Source organism: Arachis stenosperma, chromosome 5 (genome assembly GCF_014773155.1).
Source record: "Arachis stenosperma cultivar V10309 chromosome 5, arast.V10309.gnm1.PFL2, whole genome shotgun sequence".
NCBI classification, from domain to species: Eukaryota; Viridiplantae; Streptophyta; class Magnoliopsida; order Fabales; family Fabaceae; genus Arachis; species Arachis stenosperma.
Window position 1 is genome coordinate 114173260 of NC_080381.1, and position 23551 is coordinate 114196810.

General features: G+C 33.0%; 1 protein-coding gene across 1 annotated transcript; it reads right to left on the reverse strand.

Moving 5' to 3' along the window:
* Nucleotides 1–8717: 8717 nt before the first annotated feature.
* LOC130981121 (F-box/kelch-repeat protein At3g06240-like) lies at nucleotides 8718–13868 on the reverse strand. The gene is made up of 2 exons (XM_057904744.1): nucleotides 13095–13868; nucleotides 8718–8954 (listed from the first exon to the last, which is right to left on the reverse strand). Exons 1-2 carry the CDS (start codon nucleotides 13866–13868, stop codon nucleotides 8718–8720), a joined length of 1011 nt encoding a protein of 336 aa, XP_057760727.1.
* Between the last annotated feature and the right edge of the window lie 9683 nt (nucleotides 13869–23551).

The window sequence follows — 23551 nt, forward strand, 5'->3', positions numbered from 1 at the left end:
GCCTCAGTGGCGTATCTCAAGGATATCATTTCAAAATCAACTCAATATTAATCGATATAACTCATTTCCAAAGCTTTAAAGAAACGGTTCAATAACCAAAACACTGGTCCAAAACCAAATCAATTAAAATGAACCAGGCTAAATTCAAAGGTACATTCGACCTTTCAAATCATCAAAATAATTTACTCAAATCAAACCAATCCTCAACGGATTAAACTCAGATTTCAAATCTTTAAAGAATCAACTTCAAACATTACATTTCACAAGCCGCACAACAATTCAGCCAAATCAACATCCATAATCATTCGAATTAATCAAGTAATACATAAGGCAGATACAATCACTAAATACACAATATCTCACATCAGTATCCATATGTAATAATTCCAATACATAAAACATAGTTTTTGGAAAGCGCCCCTACCTCAAAGCGCAAATCCATAACTCAAACGCCTCACAGAGTCCTTTCCGCCTCAGCCCGAACCGACGGCAACCAAAACCTCAGCTCCCAGCCACTTTCGCAATAACCAAGGCAACACTAATCGTAACATAATAATCAGGACTCAATCTCACGTTACCAAACACAACCAAATACTAACGCGAGATTGTTCGAAACATAGTTTCTTACCGAAATAACACAATGAGGCAGCTGCGATTTCGAACCGGCCCAGCAACAGTTCCGGCGGCGGCCAGAAGCTCCGGTGGATCAACTATAAAACACCGCGCAGCATCAAAATCTTATCGAAATCCAAAATGACAGAAACCACAAATTTAACACCCTTACCGCAAAGCCGGAACTCACAAAAATCACTGAACATAGGAGCTCTATCAACGGCAGCTCGTACCGCAGCGACCCAGGCAGCGGCATCAGCTCCGGTGATGCTATTCCAGTGAGTTTCCTTACTTTGGCAGTGACACGGCAACTCAGAATCATCATAGCCTCACCCAATCATCAACGGCGACTCGGTTAGCAGCCACCATAGCACCCTGGCCTCAGCGGCGGCTGCAGGGAAATTCCGGCGGCATGAACCCCTTTCCTGACCCGGCAGCTCAATGGCGGACCGGTTCTCCCTCGCCTCAGATCTGCTCTGTGACGGCGCAGGGACAGCGGCGCAGCTGGGTTGGGTGCGGCTTCAGTGGCGATGGCGAGGCAGAACGGCGACCCAGGCTTCTCAGACTGCGGCTGAGCGGCGCAGTTCCCTCCTTCTTCGCGACCTTCTCTCACGCCTGAGTTCTAACCCGCGACGGCGTCGGTTATACGAGCAGCAGTGGCAGCAAGAGCTTCCTTCATTCTCGCGAAGATGACGGCGGCGAGGCGTGAGGCCCAGTGGCAAGGCGTGAGGTGGTGGCGTGGTGGCGCGACGGCGAGCTCACTTCTCCTCTCCCCCGCCGCGACTCAGCCTTCTCTCTCTCTGTTCTGTTTCCATTGAAGGGTTTTGGTGTGTGTGCTGCAGTTTTTGGGGGAAAGAAAGGGGCCAGCGGCTGCTGCTGAATTAGGAACAAGGAAAGGTTTCAGCTGCAGCTGGGGAATGGGGAGCAACGGGTAACCGGGTAGGGTTTTAGGGTTAGGGTTTTATTTTCAAAAATTAGGGTTAAGGGCATTATGGTAATTTCACATAAAATTGGAAATAATATAGTAATTAGAAATGAGTTCTAATCCAACAATAATAGTGTATAAAAATACTACTTGCTCATCAATCATACAAATTATTTTCGTAAAATGCCCAAATCAAAATAATTAGAAATAATATAATTAAACCCTTTATCTTCCAAAGTAACGTATTAATATTTGAAATATTAATTATTTAATCCAAATCATACAAAATCCTTATTATTTCATAACTATCAACTTTATAATTTAAATATAGAAAATAACCCAATAATTATAAAATTGGATAATAATCATAACTCGTCTCAAATTCAATAAATCAAAACTTGCCTTAATTATCTTTAATAAAATAATCTCTGAAATTAAGACTATAAATAGCTATATGATTTGAGACTTGATCATAATAAGACTTTTCAAAAGTTTTGGGTCTTACATTCTACCCACCATATAAAAATTTTCGCCCTCGAAAATTGATACAAAACGAAAGAAATTTCATAACAGTTCATTCTTGAACACATTTAAGAAATAAGCAAAAATGTCTCAACATATAAACATATATATGGTTTTCAAATACTTTGATTGTCATGAGCTTAAGGATGTAAAGGTAGGAGTGTGATTGCAAAGCAAACGTTATAAGGTAGGCTCAATCCAAAAGTTAACATGGGTCGATCATGTGATAGAAGGGCAAAGCATCAAAGGCTATAAAACAGGATGGAGTTAAAACAACGTGCTTAACCTCCGCACACTAATCTCATATCAACCTCAAAGTTTCAACTTTCCAACTCCATCAAGCACCTTACAAACCCCAATTTCGATCACAAGCCTGGCAACCACAAACCCGTTCGCAAGGATCAAAACACCCACCACTCGTAACGTTGCACACCTACCGCTTCAACTTCCGTATACACATATCACGTCTTAAAGAACTAACGCATCGCGTTACTACGTCTACAAGTCACACGTGATATCAAAATGATTCTCGAGTCTACTCAGAAGGATACAAGATTTAAAAAGGAGAGTCAAATGTCTAGGATGGCAGTAATAGATTTGAGAGGATGCATCCAATTTCTAGATAAACAAAGACGCTCAAGCAATGAAGTTTGCTAAAAATAAATCAATTGACAACTTCAAAGATAACCCTTGGATCAAAGAAGTTCAATAGGATCAACAAGAAAACCAGCGCATCAGTTTGAAACAAATTCAAGCTGAGTCGAAGAAGTATGAGGTTTACAGAAAAGAATATCCCAGACCCAAGACAAAACTCATAGAACTCAAGAGCACGATTAGAAATACTCCCGAACACATTGTTCATAAAAGAATCGAAAACTTGCGGAAAAATCACTTCGCAGTTTAGAAGAAAGTCAAGTAATAAACATGCTTCAATAGAGTAACAAAAGCATAAACGTGGCTTTGCTGTAATACAAGTTTATGTTGAAGTATATCATGCAGAGTTTAAAAACAAAATGCACACAAGTTTGGCTAAAAGCTAAAATATTTCCTCAAGTATCTTAGAAAGATAGTCAGGTGCACAAACTCAGCCAAAAGTAGTTCAGAAGGCTTGGAAGAAAAATCAAATGCTTGTTCAAAATTTTCCAAAGTCCATATTCAAACAAGCGTGTATGACATCTATAGCAAGGACAAAAGATGAGTTAAACTCTTTTTAGAAAGGAAATTCCGAAGTAAAAATTTGCTTACAATTTGGTAAAGGAAATAAGTGGTGCGTTACAAACGAACCGGTTTCCACTAAACAAGGAAACTTTTCAAAACCTCATTTAAAATAGCGCATGCCAACTTTAAGAACAATTTCATCAAAATCGAATAATGGTTTCACTCTCAATCAAGTAACAGGGAATAGATTCAGTTTAGAATTTCTTCAAAGAGAATTCAAAACTTCTTTAAAAATTCAAAACAAGACTCCAAAAGTATAGTTGAAATCACCATTTCAAAAGGATATTCAAGGATATTAGGATGTACTTGAAAAGGAGTCAAGCCATACAAGAAAGGATCTTAAACCAAAGTAGTTCAAACAAGATTCACTAGGCATGAGTCATCAAACAAGCTTTCAATTGATCCAAAAGAATACAAAAGTCATAAGGAAAAGACAACTCAATCATTAGTAATTTCTCAAGGATAAATCTTTAACTAAAAACTTTTGTAAAGATAATGAGAGGATATATAAATGATGCACTATTTTGAAACGAATCAAACTAACTCACATAAGAATGAGATTCACAAGATTGGATAAACCAAGATCAATGGTAATGCTCACAAGATGTAAGAAATTAGTTAAAAACAAAGTCAAGTATGACATTCATAGAGATGATAGGTTTAACAAAGAATTTAGTCCGTTCATAAGAAGAAAGCTATGAGTCCAACATTTTCAAAAGAACAACAGTGGCATAAACCATGTAGTATACTAAACCAGACTCAAATCAAAATGAATTAAGTGAAGTTCATCAAACAAAACTCGACCGGAATAAAAGCGAAAAAATCTTTCCTTTCTAGAATTTCGGAAAATATCCAAATACATAATCAAATGAAGATGTGCATTGGAACTATAGTAAAATTACTAGAAAGTCAAATTGTAATTTAAGGTAAATGCAGTTCCATAAACCAGTAAAAACACAAGCGAGGTATTGGAAATAGATAGTTGCTAAGCGGTATGAGCAATCTTCAAAGTTTCATATATAGAAAAGTATATATCTAATCAACAGCAATTTATAAAATCTCAAAATTGGCTGTGATCACTGTCAAGTAAGAGAAAAACTGAATCAACAATTTCTCAAAGAATGAAATCAGAACCCGGAGTTAAAAGTCACAGCACATTAAGACAAGTTCAAGGCTATATCAAAGAATACTTGAATCAAGAAGGACTTAAATAGAGAAAGGTAGATACAACAAGGATTTCAACCAAGCATATGCACTTAAGATCAAACAAGAACGCATATGAATAGAAGAATGAAGTTGAAAAATCAAGCTACTTTTCAAAATAACTAGCAACAAGAACTTCAAGTTAGAATATGAAAGAACAGGCCGACTCGAACAAAATTCAAGACACACAACTGAATAGCCTCGAGAAAAGTTTCCAACGTTCCCAAAACCCGCGATTCGTTTTACTCAAAACTCGGATTTCATCTATGATAACCCATCAGTGCTCTCATATACATAATTCACTAGTATTAAGCCGGCCAAACTTAATATTAGGAGTTATGCAATGCAAGACTAACAACGTTAAATCAATAGATCGTCATGTGCATAAAGCTCTAATTCTCGTCATTCGACAAGACCTATTACATGACAAACACTCAGAGTATGCAATTGAAGCATAGTCAGTCCATTCCTCAGGCTCTACAGGAAGAACTGCTCTGATACCATAATGTAATACCCTAACTACCAAAGCTCACGCTTCTGGCTGCGCTACTCTGATAGCTCGGACATTACGACGACTCTTATACTATTTATTACTAAAATATGAGCCTGTTTGAAACTTTAAACCGCAAATACCGTTCCCAAAAATACTTTCGTTCGATAACGTACATCCAAAGAAACCATACAACTTACAAAAACTCATAAAGAGTACATCCATATATATACACACATATATATAAATAATATTACAGACGTTAACCAATACAATTCCTATCCCTCTTACAGAATATATCAAGATAAAGGCGAGGGTACAATAATTAATAATCTAAAGCAATAGCCAATACAGAACATCTCAATAACAAATAATGGAACTCTTCATAACTTCTGCGCCATATCCTGAAAGGGGAAAAATATAGGGGGGTGAGAACATCATCCTCGAAAGGGTTCTCAGTAGAGGGTTTTTGGGAATTACTGTAATAGGATACGTGAAGATAAACCGTACCAGTGATTAATAACCGTCTTATGCCTCTTTTCAAAAACAACCGTTTTCAAATAAAAATAAAGTCGGAAATCTTTTCTGAAAGAGGTACCGTTCAATTCTCAAAACATCAAAGCCTTTCAAAAAGGTTTATCTATACTGAACCGAAATAGCATTTCATATCTTATTCCAAACCAGAACCACAAAACCGAAATCAACCATCGGTCCATCTCATTCAACCACGGCCCTAGGCCCAAATAATCCAACCACAACCAATCCACCACAATCCAACAGAGTTCCAGATGCAAACACAAGTAGGAAGATGCAAACACAAACAAACAGTTATTGCAAGTAGAACAATTAGCAGTTAATCACATAGGCAAACCAAGTACAATATGCATACCCAAACAATGTCACATAGATGCATATGATGCATGCCTGTCCCTAGTGGCTGATGATATCATCTGTCGGTTATATAGCCAACCCGACACGTCCTGGTAGCTAACCATGGACAGAAACACCCATCGCGGAGCAAGTAAGTTTGAGCTACAACCCCCTTGCTACTACCCGCTCAACCCAGAGCCAGTGGAATAACCACTACTGCGGCTACTACCCAGGCGGGTGTTTAACAGCTCAACCTGGAGCGAGTGGAATCACCACTACTACCGCTACTACCCAGGCGTCACAGTCTCTAACCTGGAGCAAGTGGGACGAACCACAACCCTTGCTACTACCCAGGTATCACAGTCTCTGACCCGGAGCAAGTGGGACAAACCACAACCCTTGCTACTACCCAGGTATCTCAAGCATATATTCATTCAGTTCTAACCATGGATCAACATCCATCTCAGCCATCCGGCTTAAATTCATAATTCATAGTCAGCCATACGGCCCACAACTCATTCGGCAATCAGCCATAAAACAATACCATACACAACTATTCCGGCTCACGGTTCAATCCAGAACCAGCCAATATTCATAATCATACACAGCCTTTCCGGCCCATAACAAAACAGCACTTCCATATTCAACATCATCAAATTCATAAAACCGGCATTTAAGCCATAAATCACTTTTCTCAAGCCATTTCACTTTGAAATCAAATTTCAACTCTTTTCAGCCTTGGCTTTAAAGGATCTCATTTCTCAAATCATCTCAGGCTCATAAGCCAAATTTTACTCAAAGTGAATTCCCTTTTTAAAACAAAGCCACTCTCGGCATTCTCTTTCCAAAACTTCCAAAACCATGGCAAGTTAAGGATTTATTTCAAAGCATTCAAAATCACCCATCCAACAATGGGATTTTTATAACAAAAGTTTCTCGGCAGAGTCCTAAGTCTTTAGGGAAGGTCAACTTATATAAATTCCTTAAAATTCATTGAAACTCTTAAAATCATAAATCCTTGGTTCAAGTAAATAAAACTGAATTTATCATAAAACCGATCATGCAAAATCACAAGTTCCAACCCGGTCCAAAAATCAACTCATTTGAAACGGAACCGGTTCATTTGAATCAAACCACTTTCAGATTTCTTTTTGGAACCCATTTTTTTCAACTCTTCCAAAATGCCTCAAACTTGATTACTCAATCAAAAGTCTAGGTTCCTTTAAAAATCACTAAAAACTCCGTTTTATATTGAAACCAATATTAAAGCATCATTCTTTCCTTCAGTGATTCAAACGGTAGAAATAGTTCAATTCTAAATAAGCCGAACTCAACGTATAAGGCTCATCAAATAAATTAAGCTTGAAAACATAAATATCCTTTTAATAAATCAAATAATACAATTTCTCAAATCCAACCCTTTTTAAATAACCTTACAAACAAGTGTAGGATTTTGTAGAAATTTCGGCAGCACCTCCCCTAAAACTTGGACTTTTGCCACCCGGTTCGGGTCCCAACTAAACCATTTCTCATTCCTTTTCAACAGCTCAAAACCAGAAATCAATTTAAAGCAAGCTAAATCCAACAATCGCCTCAGTGGCGTATCTCAAGGATATCATTTCAAAATCAACTCAATATTAATCGATATAACTCATTTCCAAAGCTTTAAAGAAACGGTTCAATAACCAAAACACTGGTCCAAAACCAAATCAATTAAAATAAACCAGGCTAAATTCAAAGGTACATTCGACCTTTCAAATCATCAAAATAATTTACTCAAATCAAACCAATCCTCAACGGATTAAACTCAGATTTCAAATCTTTAAAGAATCAACTTCAAACATTACATTTCACAAGCCGCACAACAATTCAGCCAAATCAACATCCATAATCATTCGAATTAATCAAGTAATACATAAGGCAGATACAATCACTAAATACACAATATCTCACATCAGTATCCATATGTAATAATTCCAATACATAAAACATAGTTTTTGGAAAGCGCCCCTACCTCAAAGCGCAAATCCATAACTCAAACGCCTCACAGAGTCCTTTCCGCCTCAGCCCGAACCGACGGCAACCAAAACCTCAGCTCCCAGCCACTTTCGCAATAACCAAGGCAACACTAATCGTAACATAATAATCAGGACTCAATCTCACGTTACCAAACACAACCAAATACTAACGCGAGATTGTTCGAAACATAGTTTCTTACCGAAATAACACAATGAGGCAGCTGCGATTTCGAACCGGCCCAGCAACAGTTCCGGCGGCGGCCAGAAGCTCCGGTGGATCAACTATAAAACACCGCGCAGCATCAAAATCTTATCGAAACCCAAAATGACAGAAACCACAAATTTAACACCCTTACCGCAAAGCCGGAACTCACAAAAATCACTGAACATAGGAGCTCTATCAACGGCAGCTCGTACCGCAGCGACCCAGGCAGCGGCATCAGCTCCGGTGATGCTATTCCAGTGAGTTTCCTTACTTTGGCAGTGACACGGCAACTCAGAATCATCATAGCCTCACCCAATCATCAACGGCGACTCGGTTAGCAGCCACCATAGCACCCTGGCCTCAGCGGCGGCTGCAGGGAAATTCCGGCGGCATGAACCCCTTTCCTAACCCGGCAGCTCAATGGCGGACCGGTTCTCCCTCGCCTCAGATCTGCTCTGTGACGGCGCAGGGACAGCGGCGCAGCTGGGTTGGGTGCGGCTTCAGTGGCGATGGCGAGGCAGAACGGCGACCCAGGCTTCTCAGACTGCGGCTGAGCGGCGCAGTTCCCTCCTTCTTCGCGACCTTCTCTCACGCCTGAGTTCTAACCCGCGACGGCGTCGGTTATACGAGCAGCAGTGGCAGCAAGAGCTTCCTTCATTCTCGCGAAGATGACGGCGGCGAGGCGTGAGGCCCAGTGGCAAGGCGTGAGGTGGTGGCGTGGTGGCGCGACGGCGAGCTCACTTCTCCTCTCCCCCGCCGCGACTCAGCCTTCTCTCTCTCTGTTCTGTTTCCATTGAAGGGTTTTGGTGTGTGTTTGCTGCAGTTTTTGGGGGAAAGAAAGGGGCCAGCGGCTGCTGCTGAATTAGGAACAAGGAAAGGTTTCAGCTGCAGCTGGGGAATGGGGAGCAACGGGTAACCGGGTAGGGTTTTAGGGTTAGGGTTTTATTTTCAAAAATTAGGGTTAAGTGCATTATGGTAATTTCACATAAAATTGGAAATAATATAGTAATTAGAAATGAGTTCTAATCCAACAATAATAGTGTATAAAAATACTACTTGCTCATCAATCATACAAATTATTTTTCGTAAAATGCCCAAATCAAAATAATTAGAAATAATATAATTAAACCCTTTATCTTCCAAAGTAACGTATTAATATTTGAAATATTAATTATTTAATCCAAATCATACAAAATCCTTATTATTTCATAACTATCAACTTTATAATTTAAATATAGAAAATAACCCAATAATTATAAAATTGGATAATAATCATAACTCGTCTCAAATTCAATAAATCAAAACTTGCCTTAATTATCTTTAATAAAATAATCTCTGAAATTAAGGCTATAAATAGCTATATGATTTGAGACTTGATCATAATAAGACTTTTCAAAAGTTTTGGGTCTTACAGTCCACACAATACAATTAAAGTTTTAATTGTTCTAATTTATTGATGAATTATATTTCTCTTAATAATTGCATTACTAATCTAAAATACAAAAAAAAGTGATACATATATAAAAAAAAAACAAAAAAAAATCATATTAAAAAGTTTAAAAATAACATATACAAAAAAATAGTCATAATATATAAATTGAAAAAACAATTTAAATTTCTCTAAAACTAATTTAATCAATTACCAATATTAGAACTAAATTATTTAAATAATATTTAATCTACTCTAATCCTTAGATACATATAGATTAGAGTCATTCTCGTAACAACCAACTGAAATAACATCATAAGATCGAACACTTAGAATTCGTACAAATTCAGACTATCTTTTTTTTAAATTGTCAAGTTAAATTGACTTTTGTTCTTCTCAATGGTATCGTATTAATGCACCAGAAGGCTGGTAGTTTCTAAAAAAAAATCACAATATATTATAAAATTATTTTTAATATAAAAAGCTTAAGAGAAGAAAATTTAAATATAGTACCAATCTTTGAATGCACAGATTTTTCAAAACTGAACCTAAATTGAGGAAATTCAATCTCATTATATGCTTCACTTTGAATATTTTCGAACAAAAATAGAAAACATAGAGGGGATGTGACTTGAATTTGACCTACAAAGTTCTTTAGAAACAATTGTCCAATCAAAGAAGAATAACAGATTAAAAAAATGCTTTGATTCATATATTTAGACTCACTAACCACAAAGAAACACTATATATAACCTTTAGTAGTATAAAAATAATTATAAAAATTAATTATTGCAATATCAATTTACTACTATGAACGTTAGTATTATATTTATAGTAATTAGAATTATAAATTTATATTTAATTTTTTATATAATTATAACTAAGATATTTTTAAATTAGTATAATTATGCATTATAAATTTAATACTGATTGTAATATAATTCTAATAAAGATATTTTTTAAAATAAATTTAAAAGCGAGAATAGCACTTTTATTTTGAAAAGAAAATAAATTTATGAGGAATTGACACTTTACTTTCATTAGTCGGGGAAAAATATAATTTAGTATATTAAGTAGATTATTTTATATAATTATAATAAAGATATTTTTCTAAATTAGTATAATCATGCATTATTCATTAAATGATAATAGTAATATAATTATAATAAAGATATTTTTCTAAAAATAATTTTAGAAGAGAGAATAGTGCTTACTTTCTAAAAATAAATATATTTTCTTAAATTAGTATAATCATGCATTATTCATTAAATGTTAATTGTAATATAATTATAATAAAGATATTTTTCTAAAAATAATTTTATAAGAGAAAATAGTATTTTCATTACATAAGAATAGTACTTTCTAAAAATAAAGATAGTTTCTTAAATTAGTATAATTATGCATTATTACTTAAATGCTAATTATAGTATAATTATAATAAAGATATTTTTATAAAATAAACTTATAAGAGAAAATAGTGCATTCATTTTGGCGGAAAAATGGATTCATGAGGAATCGACACCTCACTTCCATTAGTTGATAAATACGTCAACTTGATATCTAAGAAAAAACGATGAGATAAAATCATAATACAGTTCTAAAGTAAAAGCTTATATTAGAGTATAATATCATTACACAACACAAATTAAAAGTAATTTCACACTACAATATACCACAAACAGGTAAATGACTTAAATTTAAATACGAAACAATTTTTATTTATGCATACATGATAACACTATGGTTTATAAATACTTCATGGATAACATAGCATATATAGCTCCGAATGATGAGCACGGGAGTTGGAGAGTGTGGTGGTTTGTGTCCACGATAGTTGCCTTCTTACAACGACGCTTCATATGAAGAAAGAGAATTGTTGTAAAAGCTATCTAATAAAAGAGTAACTGGTAAACAAATGATATTTTCTTCTAGCATACATGGTCTTTTATAGTGGTAAAATAAAAATGGAAGGAATTAAATTTTATATTTTTATATTAGGAATAGAATTTGATATTTATCCCAATAAAATTATTATTGTTATTATCAATATAAATGGGTTACCATTAAGATAACAACTTGCCACTAATAAAATTATTCGATAATGAATAAGAATTAGAAGAGTATCAATATAATTAAAATGAATATAATTAAAATATTTAAAAATATTTTTGATTGATAATTAGTTTAATAATGCATTAAATATTATTTTATATAATTATAATAAAGATATTTTTAAATTAGTATAATTATGCATTATTCATTAAAATAATTAAAAATATTTTCGATTAATAATTGGTAAGTAGTTTAATAATGCATTAAATATTGATTTCATATAATTATAATAAAGATATTTTCCTAAATTAATATAATTATGCATTATTCATTAAATGCATTCATTTTGGAGGGAAAATGGGTTCATAAAGAAGTAACACCTCACTTTCATTAGTTGAGAGAAAATCCAGTTTTAGTATATTAAGTAGCTAGATAAAATTTTAATAATAATAATACACGGGTAATTGATTTCGAGCAAGCCCAGTAAGCTAATTAATTAGATTTTATTCGTTTTTATTTATCTTATTATCTAATAAATTAATTATTAATATTTTTGTAGTTTATTCTCATAAATAACGAATTTGGAACCTCAATTTACGATTGATTGGCCAAATCTAAATAACAAAACACGCAATAGGCAATTTTGGAAAGATGAATGAAACAAATATAAAACTTGTAGCTTGCTAAGTTTAATCAATTTCAATATTTTAGATTGGTCATTGTTCTTAAAAATAAATTGGATATCTGGAACGTATTCAAAAATGCTGAATTAAGTCCTGATGCAACTACAACTTATAATTATATTGACAATATCAATATAATAAAGACTAAAATTGATCAGATTGAGTTTTAACTTGTGTGCATAAAACTTTGGAGTGATGTATTATTATTTGAGGTTCACTTGTGTCTCAATATTAATAGAGTCAGATGTATCGCATGTCCTAAAAATACAGACAGGATACTACTTTATACAAAAAAATATTCTATTAAAATACTCTTGTAATATTTGTTTGTATCCAGTTATTATTATTATCTTAGTGTGAAAAATAGGGATCAATTATTGATTCTAAAAACATAAATATATATTAATAATAGCAAATAGTGAACCTTTAATTTGAACAAAATATTACATGTACATGCACAACGAAAGTGTTTGTTTAGGCCCGTTAAATTTTAATAAAAAGATATTTTTTAATAATTTTTTTTTTATTTTTACATAATAAATAAATAAAAAAATATTTTTATTTTATTGTATTCAAACATAATTGATAAATAAAAAGATTTTTTTTATTAGATATCCAAATATAAAATTATTTTTATTTTTCTAAAAATCTTTAAAAAAATAATTCGAAAAAAAAATTTTCTTAAAAGTTCATCCAAGCAAACCTAAAAAATGCTTATTAATATATTTGTATTATTATAACATATAAGAATAACATATGAATTTGTATATTTACAAATTAATTAATTCCTGTAGTGAAAGAGAGGAGGTTTTTCTTATAAATCCATGTACCAAATAGATCTATTTTAATACTAATATTGTGAATTACTTTGCCACTAATAACATCAAAGGAAGCCAATTCATGGTTTTCATTTCCCATAAAAAATATTATATCACATTTGTTGCCCATTACTATTGGATGCCAAATATATGGAAAGGGTCCAACTGTGAAAAGCTTCACCCAAGATTCTTTTACACCAACTTCACCTAAAATGGATATTTCAATATGACTATTCTCATCAAAAGAGGAGATCAGAGCAACAGAGTCGTTGAGCACTACCAAAGTTCTGGTAAGGCAATCAATATCATCACTTTGTTGCCAACCAATCAATGTGGTTCGAAACGTTTCAGTGCTGAGATTAAATGACACAAGTACCTCTTTTCCATTCTTATCTCCACCCCGCCAGTGGCATACTCCATTTAAGTACGTTACATAACCTTCACCAAAACCTCCTTTTTCAGTCATTTCAAGATTAAGTTTCTTCCAACAATTACTTTTTAGACTATAAATTTGCCAATTTGCTAGAGCAGGCTCATATTGGTAAAATTCATTATGACAATAACATATATGTTGAATCACTTTATAGTCATCATTCACATTATCATAACCAAACCCATGAATTTCTACCTCTGCATCAAAGTCGGGATCATTAGTAATAATACTTGGAGGAATAATTTTATGCTCGTCGGTTTTTGGGTCCCAAAGTCCTATTTTTACATTAAGACCAGCTTTTTTATAGTGACATATGATACCATTAACACAGTCTATAATTCTATCAAAACCAATTTTTTCAAACAGATTTGGCAAAACTAACGTAACCATGTTTTCATACCTTTCTCCAGAAAGCAAATACACTTCATTTTCATAGATGTGTCGATCACTTCTTTCGTCATGAAAATATCTCCATAGAAGGAGAGACGAGGAATAAGCAGTTTTAGATTTTAAATTCTCATAGTATATGCTCTTGAAATCAGAATTCTCAAGTAAATTTAGCCAAGACTTATGCACGCAACTAAATCGCTTCAAAGACTTAACAGATAATTTTGCTAGAATTTTTCATACAAGATCCTTAGGAATCTGATTGCTATGGGTTGCCATTTGCATTGGAGATGAAGATGGAACAATAGAGGATAGAGTCTTACGCTTGTAGTGTGCCTCGCAAAATGTAATAAAAAAAATAAATTAGATTTCAACATTCAAGTTTAGAAAAATTTCAATGGTATTACATTTTTGTCGCTCTATTTGTTTCTCTCTTAATCAAGATCTCCAATATATAGGATTAAATATCAAACCAATCAAATTGATTGATTGAAAATATATATCACAAACCTAAATAGAATAAAAAAAATCGATCTAAATGTGAGTACTTGAATTGCATTTGCAATTACAAACATAAATGTATAATTATTACTCATTACACTTAGTTTATTCCAAAATAATATTAAATTCTACTAGTGTAAAAAAAATAAAAAACCTAAGTTAAAAAAACTACTTGTCATTAATGTTTTGTCTGTATAAAATAATAAAGTAAATGAATCTTAAAAGAGATATCAATTTATCATTATTTATGCTACATTATTGGGAAAATAAAATACAAAAAAATTTTTTAAGGTTAAATTAAAATGATATGATTTAAAAAACAATAATATTAAGGAGATAATAAAAAATCAAAGCTAAAAATAACTACTTGTCATTAATATTTTGCCCGTACAAATTAGTAAAATAAATGAATCTTAAAAGAGATTTTAATTTTGACTTAAAAGAGATCTTAATTTATCATTATTTGTGCTGCGTTGTTTGGCAAATAAAATAAAAAAGAATTTTGAAGGTTGAATCAAAATGATATTATTCGAAAAGACAGTAATGTTAAGAAAATAATAAAAAATCAGCTCAAACTTGCTTTATTTAGTATTGAATCAAAATGAAAAAAATGCTACACCCAACTCAAAATTTTAAGACATCAAATTAACAGGTATTTTAAGACATCAAATTAATTTATCGAGGCGGGACTAATTTTTTATACTCTTCATACTTGTAATCTTAACAATAGTTTAACAATAAAATAATTAAAAAAATTAGATGTAGAAACCTTACGTAATTAGATATATCATTATCCAATTTTTAAAGATATAAAAAATAGAGGAACAAGAGATGAAAAAAAAAAGAGGTGAAGAAGTTTTAAAAAATAAACTTAATTATACAATAAGGGCATACGTTTAAAGAATAACTTAATTACAAAGTGATCCTAAATATTAACTTTTGTTAAATTTAAAAAATTCAAATTAATAGTGCAGTTAGCGATTAAATAAAAAAATTAACTAATTAAAAATTAACATATTATAAAAATAAATTACGTGTTAAGTGGTTAGAAACCATATTTTTTTAAATATTAGTGTATGGATCTGTGCTTTATACGAGCATGAAAAGAAATTCATAATAAATAAATATATTGCATAATATAACTTTTTGTCATATGTATAACTGATTAAATTGATGATATATGAATAAAATTAAATAGCTAACTACCATAAATAATTTATGAGCATAAATTACTCAAACTTATTTACTATTCAATATTCAGAATTGTGTTTGTCAAATGTAAAATAAAATTTAATTATTTTATATTTAATATATTATAATTAAAAATAACATTTTAATATGAATTTTTACCATTATAAAATTTACAACATAATAATTAGTCTTAATGAATAAAAAATATTTATATTTTTATGTATTTATATATTTTATATTTTTTTAAAAAATAAAATATTGCACTTTTATTTTAAAGTATTCTATATTAAAAAATATTTATTTATATTCTAATATCTTCTATATTTATTAAAATCCCTTAACACTTTTTTTTATAGCTTTGTTGAGAATATAGACACTAGTGAAGTTACATAGGGCATGCTATCACTATAAATATAGAACCTTTAGTGTAAACAAAGGATCGCTCTGTAACAATTTTAGATCAATATTACTCATCTCAGAAATTAATCTCAGCTCTCTCTTTCTTTCAATTGCTTTCAACTCTTTCACTTTTTCATAATTTTCACATGGTATCCAGAGCATTGGTTTAATCCATGGCTTTACCTATGAATTCAGCAAATCAAAAAAATTTTCTTGCACCTATCTTGGATAAGCTTGAAGAAACAAATTTTGTTACATGGCATCAACAAGCACTCTTCACAATCAAAGGACAGAATCTGAAAGATCACATAATTGAAGGGAAGGTGCCTGCTAAATTTGAATCTGAAGAAACAACGACTGCTGGTAAAATTTCTTCAATATATTCAGAATGGATGCAACAAGACTATAATATGTGTTCTTGGTTCTTAGCATCTGTTGATTCTTCCTTCAAGAATCGAATTGTTCATTGTAAATCAGCATTGGAGATTTGGCAGAAACTTCAAGACTATTCTGCAGAATCAACTAAAACAAAGATCAAGCAATTGAAGAATCAATTGAAGATCACTAAGAAAAAGAACCTTACTATATCCGAGTATTTGTCAAAAATTAAGAAAATTGCAGACTCGTTAATAGCAATTGGTTTTCAGCTTAGCCATGAAGATTACATTGAGATTATTTGTGAAGGCTGCCAGAAGAGTATTCTAGCTGCATCAGCCCATCCAAACTAAAACCTGAATTGTTTAGCTTGGGAGAGGGTGCAAATCTCCTCGTATCTCATGAAGATACCATTGAAAAATTCAAACAGAATTCTTTAACAATGGTTCAAGCAAATCTTGCTCAAACAAATTTTCCAAATCCAAGAAACTCTAATCGTCCCTATGGAGGTAGAAGGGGTGCTAGAGGTAGCAGATTCTCTCGTGGAGGCAGAAGCTCTTGACAACTCAATAATAGGCAGATTTGTCAGGTTTGTAGTAGAATTGGACACACCGCCCGTCAATGCTTCTTTCGATTTGATCATAATTTTCAGGGAGTTTCTACTACAAATTCGTCAAACTCCTTCCCATCAATCAATCAACCACCTCCTCCACCAGCTTCATTTCATTAAGCACAATCGTTTCTTGCATCTTCTTCTCAAAATTCAGATATGTCCTGGTATCCTGATTCTGGTGCCTCTCACCACCTCACTAATGGCGCATCCAGTTTGATTTCACCCTTAGATTACACAGGACCCGATCAATTATGCATTGCCAATGGTTCAGGTTTCCCTATCTCTAAATCTGGTTATTCATATATTCAGAATTCATCCAACAATCATGTTTTCATTTTAAAGAATCTTTTGCATATTCCTCAAATAGCTAAAAACTTAATTAGTGTTTCAAGATTCTGTCTGGACAATAATGTCTTCTTTGAATTTCATCCATTTCATTGTGTGGTTAAATCACAGGATACCAAGCAGGTGCTCCTTCAAGGACAACTTAAACATGGGATATATGTGTTTGATCAATTTTGTATTCCAAAACCATGTTATGATAATTCAAACTTTCATGCCTTTTTAGCCACTTGTAGGACAAATTTGGAGTTGTTGCATAAATGCCTAGGCCATCTATCTTCAATTATTGTTGAATCTGTTCTTAAAAAGTGTAATCTTCCATTTTCTAATACAGTTGATTCAGCATCTTTTGTTTGTGAAGCATGTTGTAAAGAAAAAATGCATACTTTACCTTTTTCCTATTCTGAAACCACTTATACTGCACCCTTATAATTGGTTTTCTTGGATGTTTGGGGCCCTGCTCCTTCTATATCTCGTTTGGTTTTCGTTATTACTTGAGTATTGTAGATGCCTTTACTAGATACACATGTATTTACTTATTAACTACCAAGTCTCAATTGTTTACCATCTTACAACAATACAAATCCATGATGAAAACTCAGACATGTCAAATTCTTAAATCTATTCAAACGGATAATGCTAAAGAATTCTTATCAAATAAATTCAAAACATTTCTCAATATCAATGGCATCATTCATAGATTGTCATGCCCTTATACTCACCAGCAACAAGGTGTTGTAGAGAGGAAGCATAGACATATTTGTGAAATGGGACTTACGCTTTTTGCTGTTGCACATTTGTCAATGGAATATTGGGAGGAAGCCTTCTTGACTGCTACTTTTCTTATCAATCGATTGCCCACCAAGATACTTAATATGAAATCACCCTTTGAGGTTCTTCATTTCAAGCCCCCTGATTATTCTATTTTGAAGGTTTTTGGGTGTGCTTGTTATCCAAACTTAAGACCCTTTAATAAACATAAATTAGACTATAGGTCTGAACAATGCATTTTTCTTGGTTATGCTCCTTTTTCAAAAGGTTTAAATGTTTAAAACAAGATGGTACAGTTGTTATTGCACGTAACGTTATTTTTGATGAAAATATTTTTCTTTTTCCCTCATTTTTTCATAAGAATGTTGTCTCTAATTCAACACTAATCTCTTTTTATGAGCATGAGATGTTACCTCAGATTCCTGTTTCAAATTCTCCTACATCGCAGTTACCTTGTACCCAAAGTTCAGCTCTACCTACTTCAACTCTACTTCCTAACTCTAATACAAATTTCCCTCCTTTAACTAACAATGCTTCATCAACTATTAATCAATCACCTTCTGAAACGGTTACTACAGATTTTGCACCAGTATCAATTTCTGGTTCTGAAATTGAGCCTCCAAGGTTACCTATCATTGAATCTTCATCTTCTCACAATACTCATGCTATGGTAACTCGTTTCAAGTCTGGTATCTCTAAGCCTAAGGCTCTTATTGCACATTCTAATCATCTTGACTTGGTTAATAATGTTCCCAGGACAATTTCTCAAGCTATGCACTCCTCTTGTTGGCTTCAAGCCATGAAGGAGGAATATACTGCTCTCATGAAAAATAAAACTTGGCATTTAGTCCACCCACCACCCAATTCCACCATTATTGGGTCTAAATGGGTGTTTGCCATTAAGCGTGGACCTGATAACTCTATTAAAAAATATAAGGCTCGCCTTGTGGCCAAAGGATGCCATCAAATTGAGGGCATCGATTATTCTCAAATTTTTAGCCCGGTCATTAGGCCAACAACGATTAGAGTCATTTTATCTTTGGCTTTATCTAAAAGTTGGTCTGTTAGGCATTTTGATTTTAACAACGCATTTCTCAATGGAGATCTAATTGAGAATGTGTACATGGCACCACCTCCTGGCCTCTTCAATTCTGATTCTGACTTAGTATGTAAACTTGATAAGGCCATTTATGGTCTCAAGCAGGCTCCTAGGGCCTAGTTTTCTAAACTGTGCAGTACTCTATCCATGTTTGGTTTTCGAAATACTTCATCTGATCCTTCCTTATTTGTTCGTTTTATAACTTCTTCTACTCTTTTTCTTCTTGCTTATGTTGATGACATAGTCATCACAGGTAATGATAAATCTGAAATAGAGTCTATTATCTTTCAATTGAATCAAATATTTTCTTTAAAGGACTTAGGGACACTGCATTATTTTTTAGGCATGCAATTTAATTTTTTGCCTTTAGGAGACTTACATATCTCACAAACTACCTATATTTGTGATCTTCTTAAAAAGACATCCATGGATAAGTCACATTCAATGCCCACACCTATGCTTTCTTCTGAAAAACTAACACTGCAGGGTTCAAATTTCTTTGATGATCCTAGTCTCTATCGATCAATAGTAGGAGGCCTTCAATATGCAACTCTCACTCATCCTGAAATTGCATATTCAGTCAACAAAGTTAGCCAATTCATGCATTCACCCATGATTCATCATTGGAAGGCAGTCAAACGCATTTTGCGTTATCTTTCAGATAAGATTAATTATGGTATTCAATTTTCTAAATCCTCTGATATTTGTCTTCTTGCCTTTTCAGATGCCAAGTGGGCCACGGACCTTGATGATCGACATTCAACAAGTGGCTACTGTATTTACCTTGGGTGCAATCCAATTTTTTGGAGCAACCAAAAGCAAAAAGCTGTAAGTCGTTCATCTACTGAGGCAGAGTACCGTTGCTTGGCAGACACAGCAGCTGAGTTAGTTTGGATTCAAAAGCTTCTACGAGAAATTCGTGTTACTTCTTCAGCTGCTCCCACTTTGTTTTGTGATAATTTAGGTGCTGTTCTTCTTGCTGCAAACCCAGTTATGCATAGCAGAAGCAAGCACTTCGAGGTTGATCTCCAGTTCGTTCGTGATCATGTTCAAAGAGGATTGCTAAACATTGTTCACATACCTTCTCATGCTCAAGTCGCTGATATTTTGACGAAACCATTATCAGCTCCCTCATTTACTGTGTTCATGGACAAACTAAGGGTGCAATCAAATCCCACCCTTAGTTTGAGGGGAGGGGGTGTAGAGAATATAGACACTAGTAAAGTTATATAGGGCATGCTATCACTATAAATATAGAACCTTTAGTGTAAACAAAGGATCGCTCTGCAACAATTTTAGATCAATATTACTCATCTCAGAAATTAATCTCTGCTCTCTCTTTCTTTCAATTGCTTTCAACTCTTTTACTTTTTCATAATTTTCACAAGATTTCTTTTATTTTCGAGTAAAGTATCGTTTTTGTCCCTAACGTTTGGGGTAAGTCCTAAAATTGTCCCCAACATTTTAATCGTCCTATTTAAGTCCCTAACGTTTCAAAATTAACTCAATGTTGTCCTGCCGTTAGGAATCCGTTAACAGAATTGACAGCGGGACAAAATTGAGACGATTTTGAAACGTTTGGGACTTAAATAGAACGAAAATGTTAGGGACAAAAACGATACATAAAGATAAATTTTGATTTAATTTTATCTTTCAATAATATTAATTTTTTTACTGTACATAGTATTCAATTATTTTTTAATTATATCTAAATAAATTACACTTAATCACATTACTTTCATTTTAAATAAATTTATTTTTTATAATTTTAAAGAATTTTGATACATTACAGACAAAAGGTATAATTTATATTTTATTGTATATATATTATTTTTTTTTTACAAATTTATATACTAGTCATTCTACAAACATTTCATGATAACTAAAAATCTTTAAGAGTAAAATTATAAAAAAAATAATTTATTTAAAATGAAAGTAATATGATTAAGTGTAATTTACTTAGATGGGATTAAAAAATAATTAAATACTATGTATAGTAAAAAAATGATATTATTGAAGGATAAAATTAAAATTTATTTCTATGTATCATTTTTGGCCCCAACATTTTCGTTCTATTTAAGTCCATAACATTTCAAAATCGTCTCAATTTTATCCTGCCGTCAATTCTATTAACGGATCTCTAACAGTAGGACAACATTGAGTCAATTTTGAAATGTTAGGGACAATTTTGGGACTTACTCCAAACGTTGGGGACAAAAACGATACTTTACTCTTTATTTTCATTTATATTATAAAATCCAAAGAATCATAAGAGTAGGGGCCAATTTACATAAATAAATTGTTTGCTCCTCAAATTTACGCAATTGCATTGTTTCAAATATAGACGCAAATACATTGTTTCTTATATTTATAGAAATCGCTACTGCCAGTAGCGATTTATCGAAACACATAATCCGCTATAGCCAGCAGCGGATTACATGTGAATAGGGAAACACAAAAATCGCTAGATGCTGTCGCGGTTTTTGTTTGTTGATGTTTGGCCATAAACCGCTACTGACAGTAGCGATTTATGTGTACTGGGACACGTGCGTAAACCGCTGGAGGCAGCAGCGGTTTACGTTGAGTATGAAAACAAATAGTAAAACTAATATTTATCTAAAAAAATAATTACAAAACAAATAATTAATGGTATATACTATTTAAATAATATCATAAATAAAAAAATTTAATTTATCATTTCACAGTATAATTTAAAAAATATAAATATACATGTAATAAAATTTTTTATTTGTATTTATTATTAAAAGTGAGACCAAATTACAAATAAAAAATACAGTACTCAAAGTATTAAATTATATAAACCAAAATTAATTTTTTTTGTTTCTCATCTCTTTTAAAATTTATACACCAAGACCAAATAATATATATTTTTTGTAATTGTAGAAGCCTTTTGTTAAAATTATATTTTATTTAAATATTTAAAAAAATTAAAATAAAATTAATTTTAAATTTTAAAATACAAATTTTTATATATTTATTAAATCTATGTTGATAGAGAGGTATAATTATTCTGATAGATATTAGTAATTTTATTTTTTTTAATTTATAAAAATAACCCATACGAATATAAAATTTTACCAATTAATGTATTTAAAAAATCATCTTTAAATCTTAGCCATATAACTCAAAAGGTAATTGCATTTATATCTTCTAAGATTTTAAAAAATAAAAACTATTTATATTTTATAGTTGATTAATTGGATAAATAATAGTGATAGCATCATAATTTTGATGAATAAAATAAAAAATATAAATATGTCTGTAATAATTTTTTATTTGTATTTATTATTAAAATGAGATTAAATAACAAATTAAAGAGTGAGCACAGAGTACTAAAATATATAAACTAAGACTAATCTTTTTTTATCTTCATCCCTTCTAAAACTCATGAATGATAAAATAATTTATTTTAGTGAAAAATTCACTAAAGTACACATTTTTTCTTTAAAAATTACTTTATTTTTTATCTATATAAATCATATGCTTGCAAAAAATATGTTCGGTAAAACGGTTACCGGATGGTTCGGGTGGGGTTTGAGGTGACAGGGTTGCCTCGTCTCAAGCGGATGTGCCGGGACCAGATCTTCCGAGTAGCCGAACTCTCGTTGTGGAAAGATGGAGGGGGGTCACCTGCAAAGACACTCCGATGCTCTAGTCAGTTAGTGTACATGCGAGGAATAGGTTAGGTAGGATATGTGACGTACCTTGGGGGGAAGGGCAGGTCCTTCCCCATTTATACCATGTCAGAGGTGGGCCCTGTGGGGACGGGCCCATTTTCCTTGAAGCTTCCTCACAGCTGTATTGGAGGGATGGCGAGGACGCGTGTCCAGGTATCGTGGCGAGCGCGGAGAACTTGACCGCTCGGGTCGGGTTCTCAATGGGTCGGGTCGACCCGTATGTGGCTTGGGCCAGACCGTAACAGTGCCCCCCACGCGCCGGCAATCAACCGCATGGGCTGTTGGTGGCGGGTTGTCTCTTATTCATAGTTGCTAGGTCGGTCATTCGTGTGGGAGACGCGCCACTCGCGTGCGTGCCTGTTCGTAATTCGGGGCGTTCATTCGTCGCCTCGTTTCTCGCATGGGGCATTGAATGCTCATAATGGGTTGATAAACCCCGCGTGTAAAGACTATTTTGCTCCCAGGCCTTTTCGCGCTCTCCCTAAGGCAGTTTTTAAACAGTTTCACATTTTTCTCTTCCATTCTTGTTCCCCCTGATCGTCTTTGTTCCTCCTTTTTTCTGCATTATCCATCGTCCAGAAGTTCTTTTTAGGATTCTAGCGTGTCTCGTTCCTTTCCGAATTTTCCTAATAATCCAGGTAATCACCATTTTCCTTCTGCCTCAATGGTTTTCTGCATGTTCGTTGTAGGTATCTGT

Bases quoted from the DNA above. Each gene is read 5' to 3' on its own strand.
- LOC130981121 (XM_057904744.1), bottom strand. From the start codon at position 13,868: ATGGTTACGTTAGTTTTGCCAAATCTGTTTGAAAAAATTGGTTTTGAT. The intron at 8,955-13,094 runs GTAATTCACAAT...CCCATTCCCCAG, and splicing joins TTGATGTTATTAGTGGCAAA to CTGCAGCTGAAACCTTTCCT.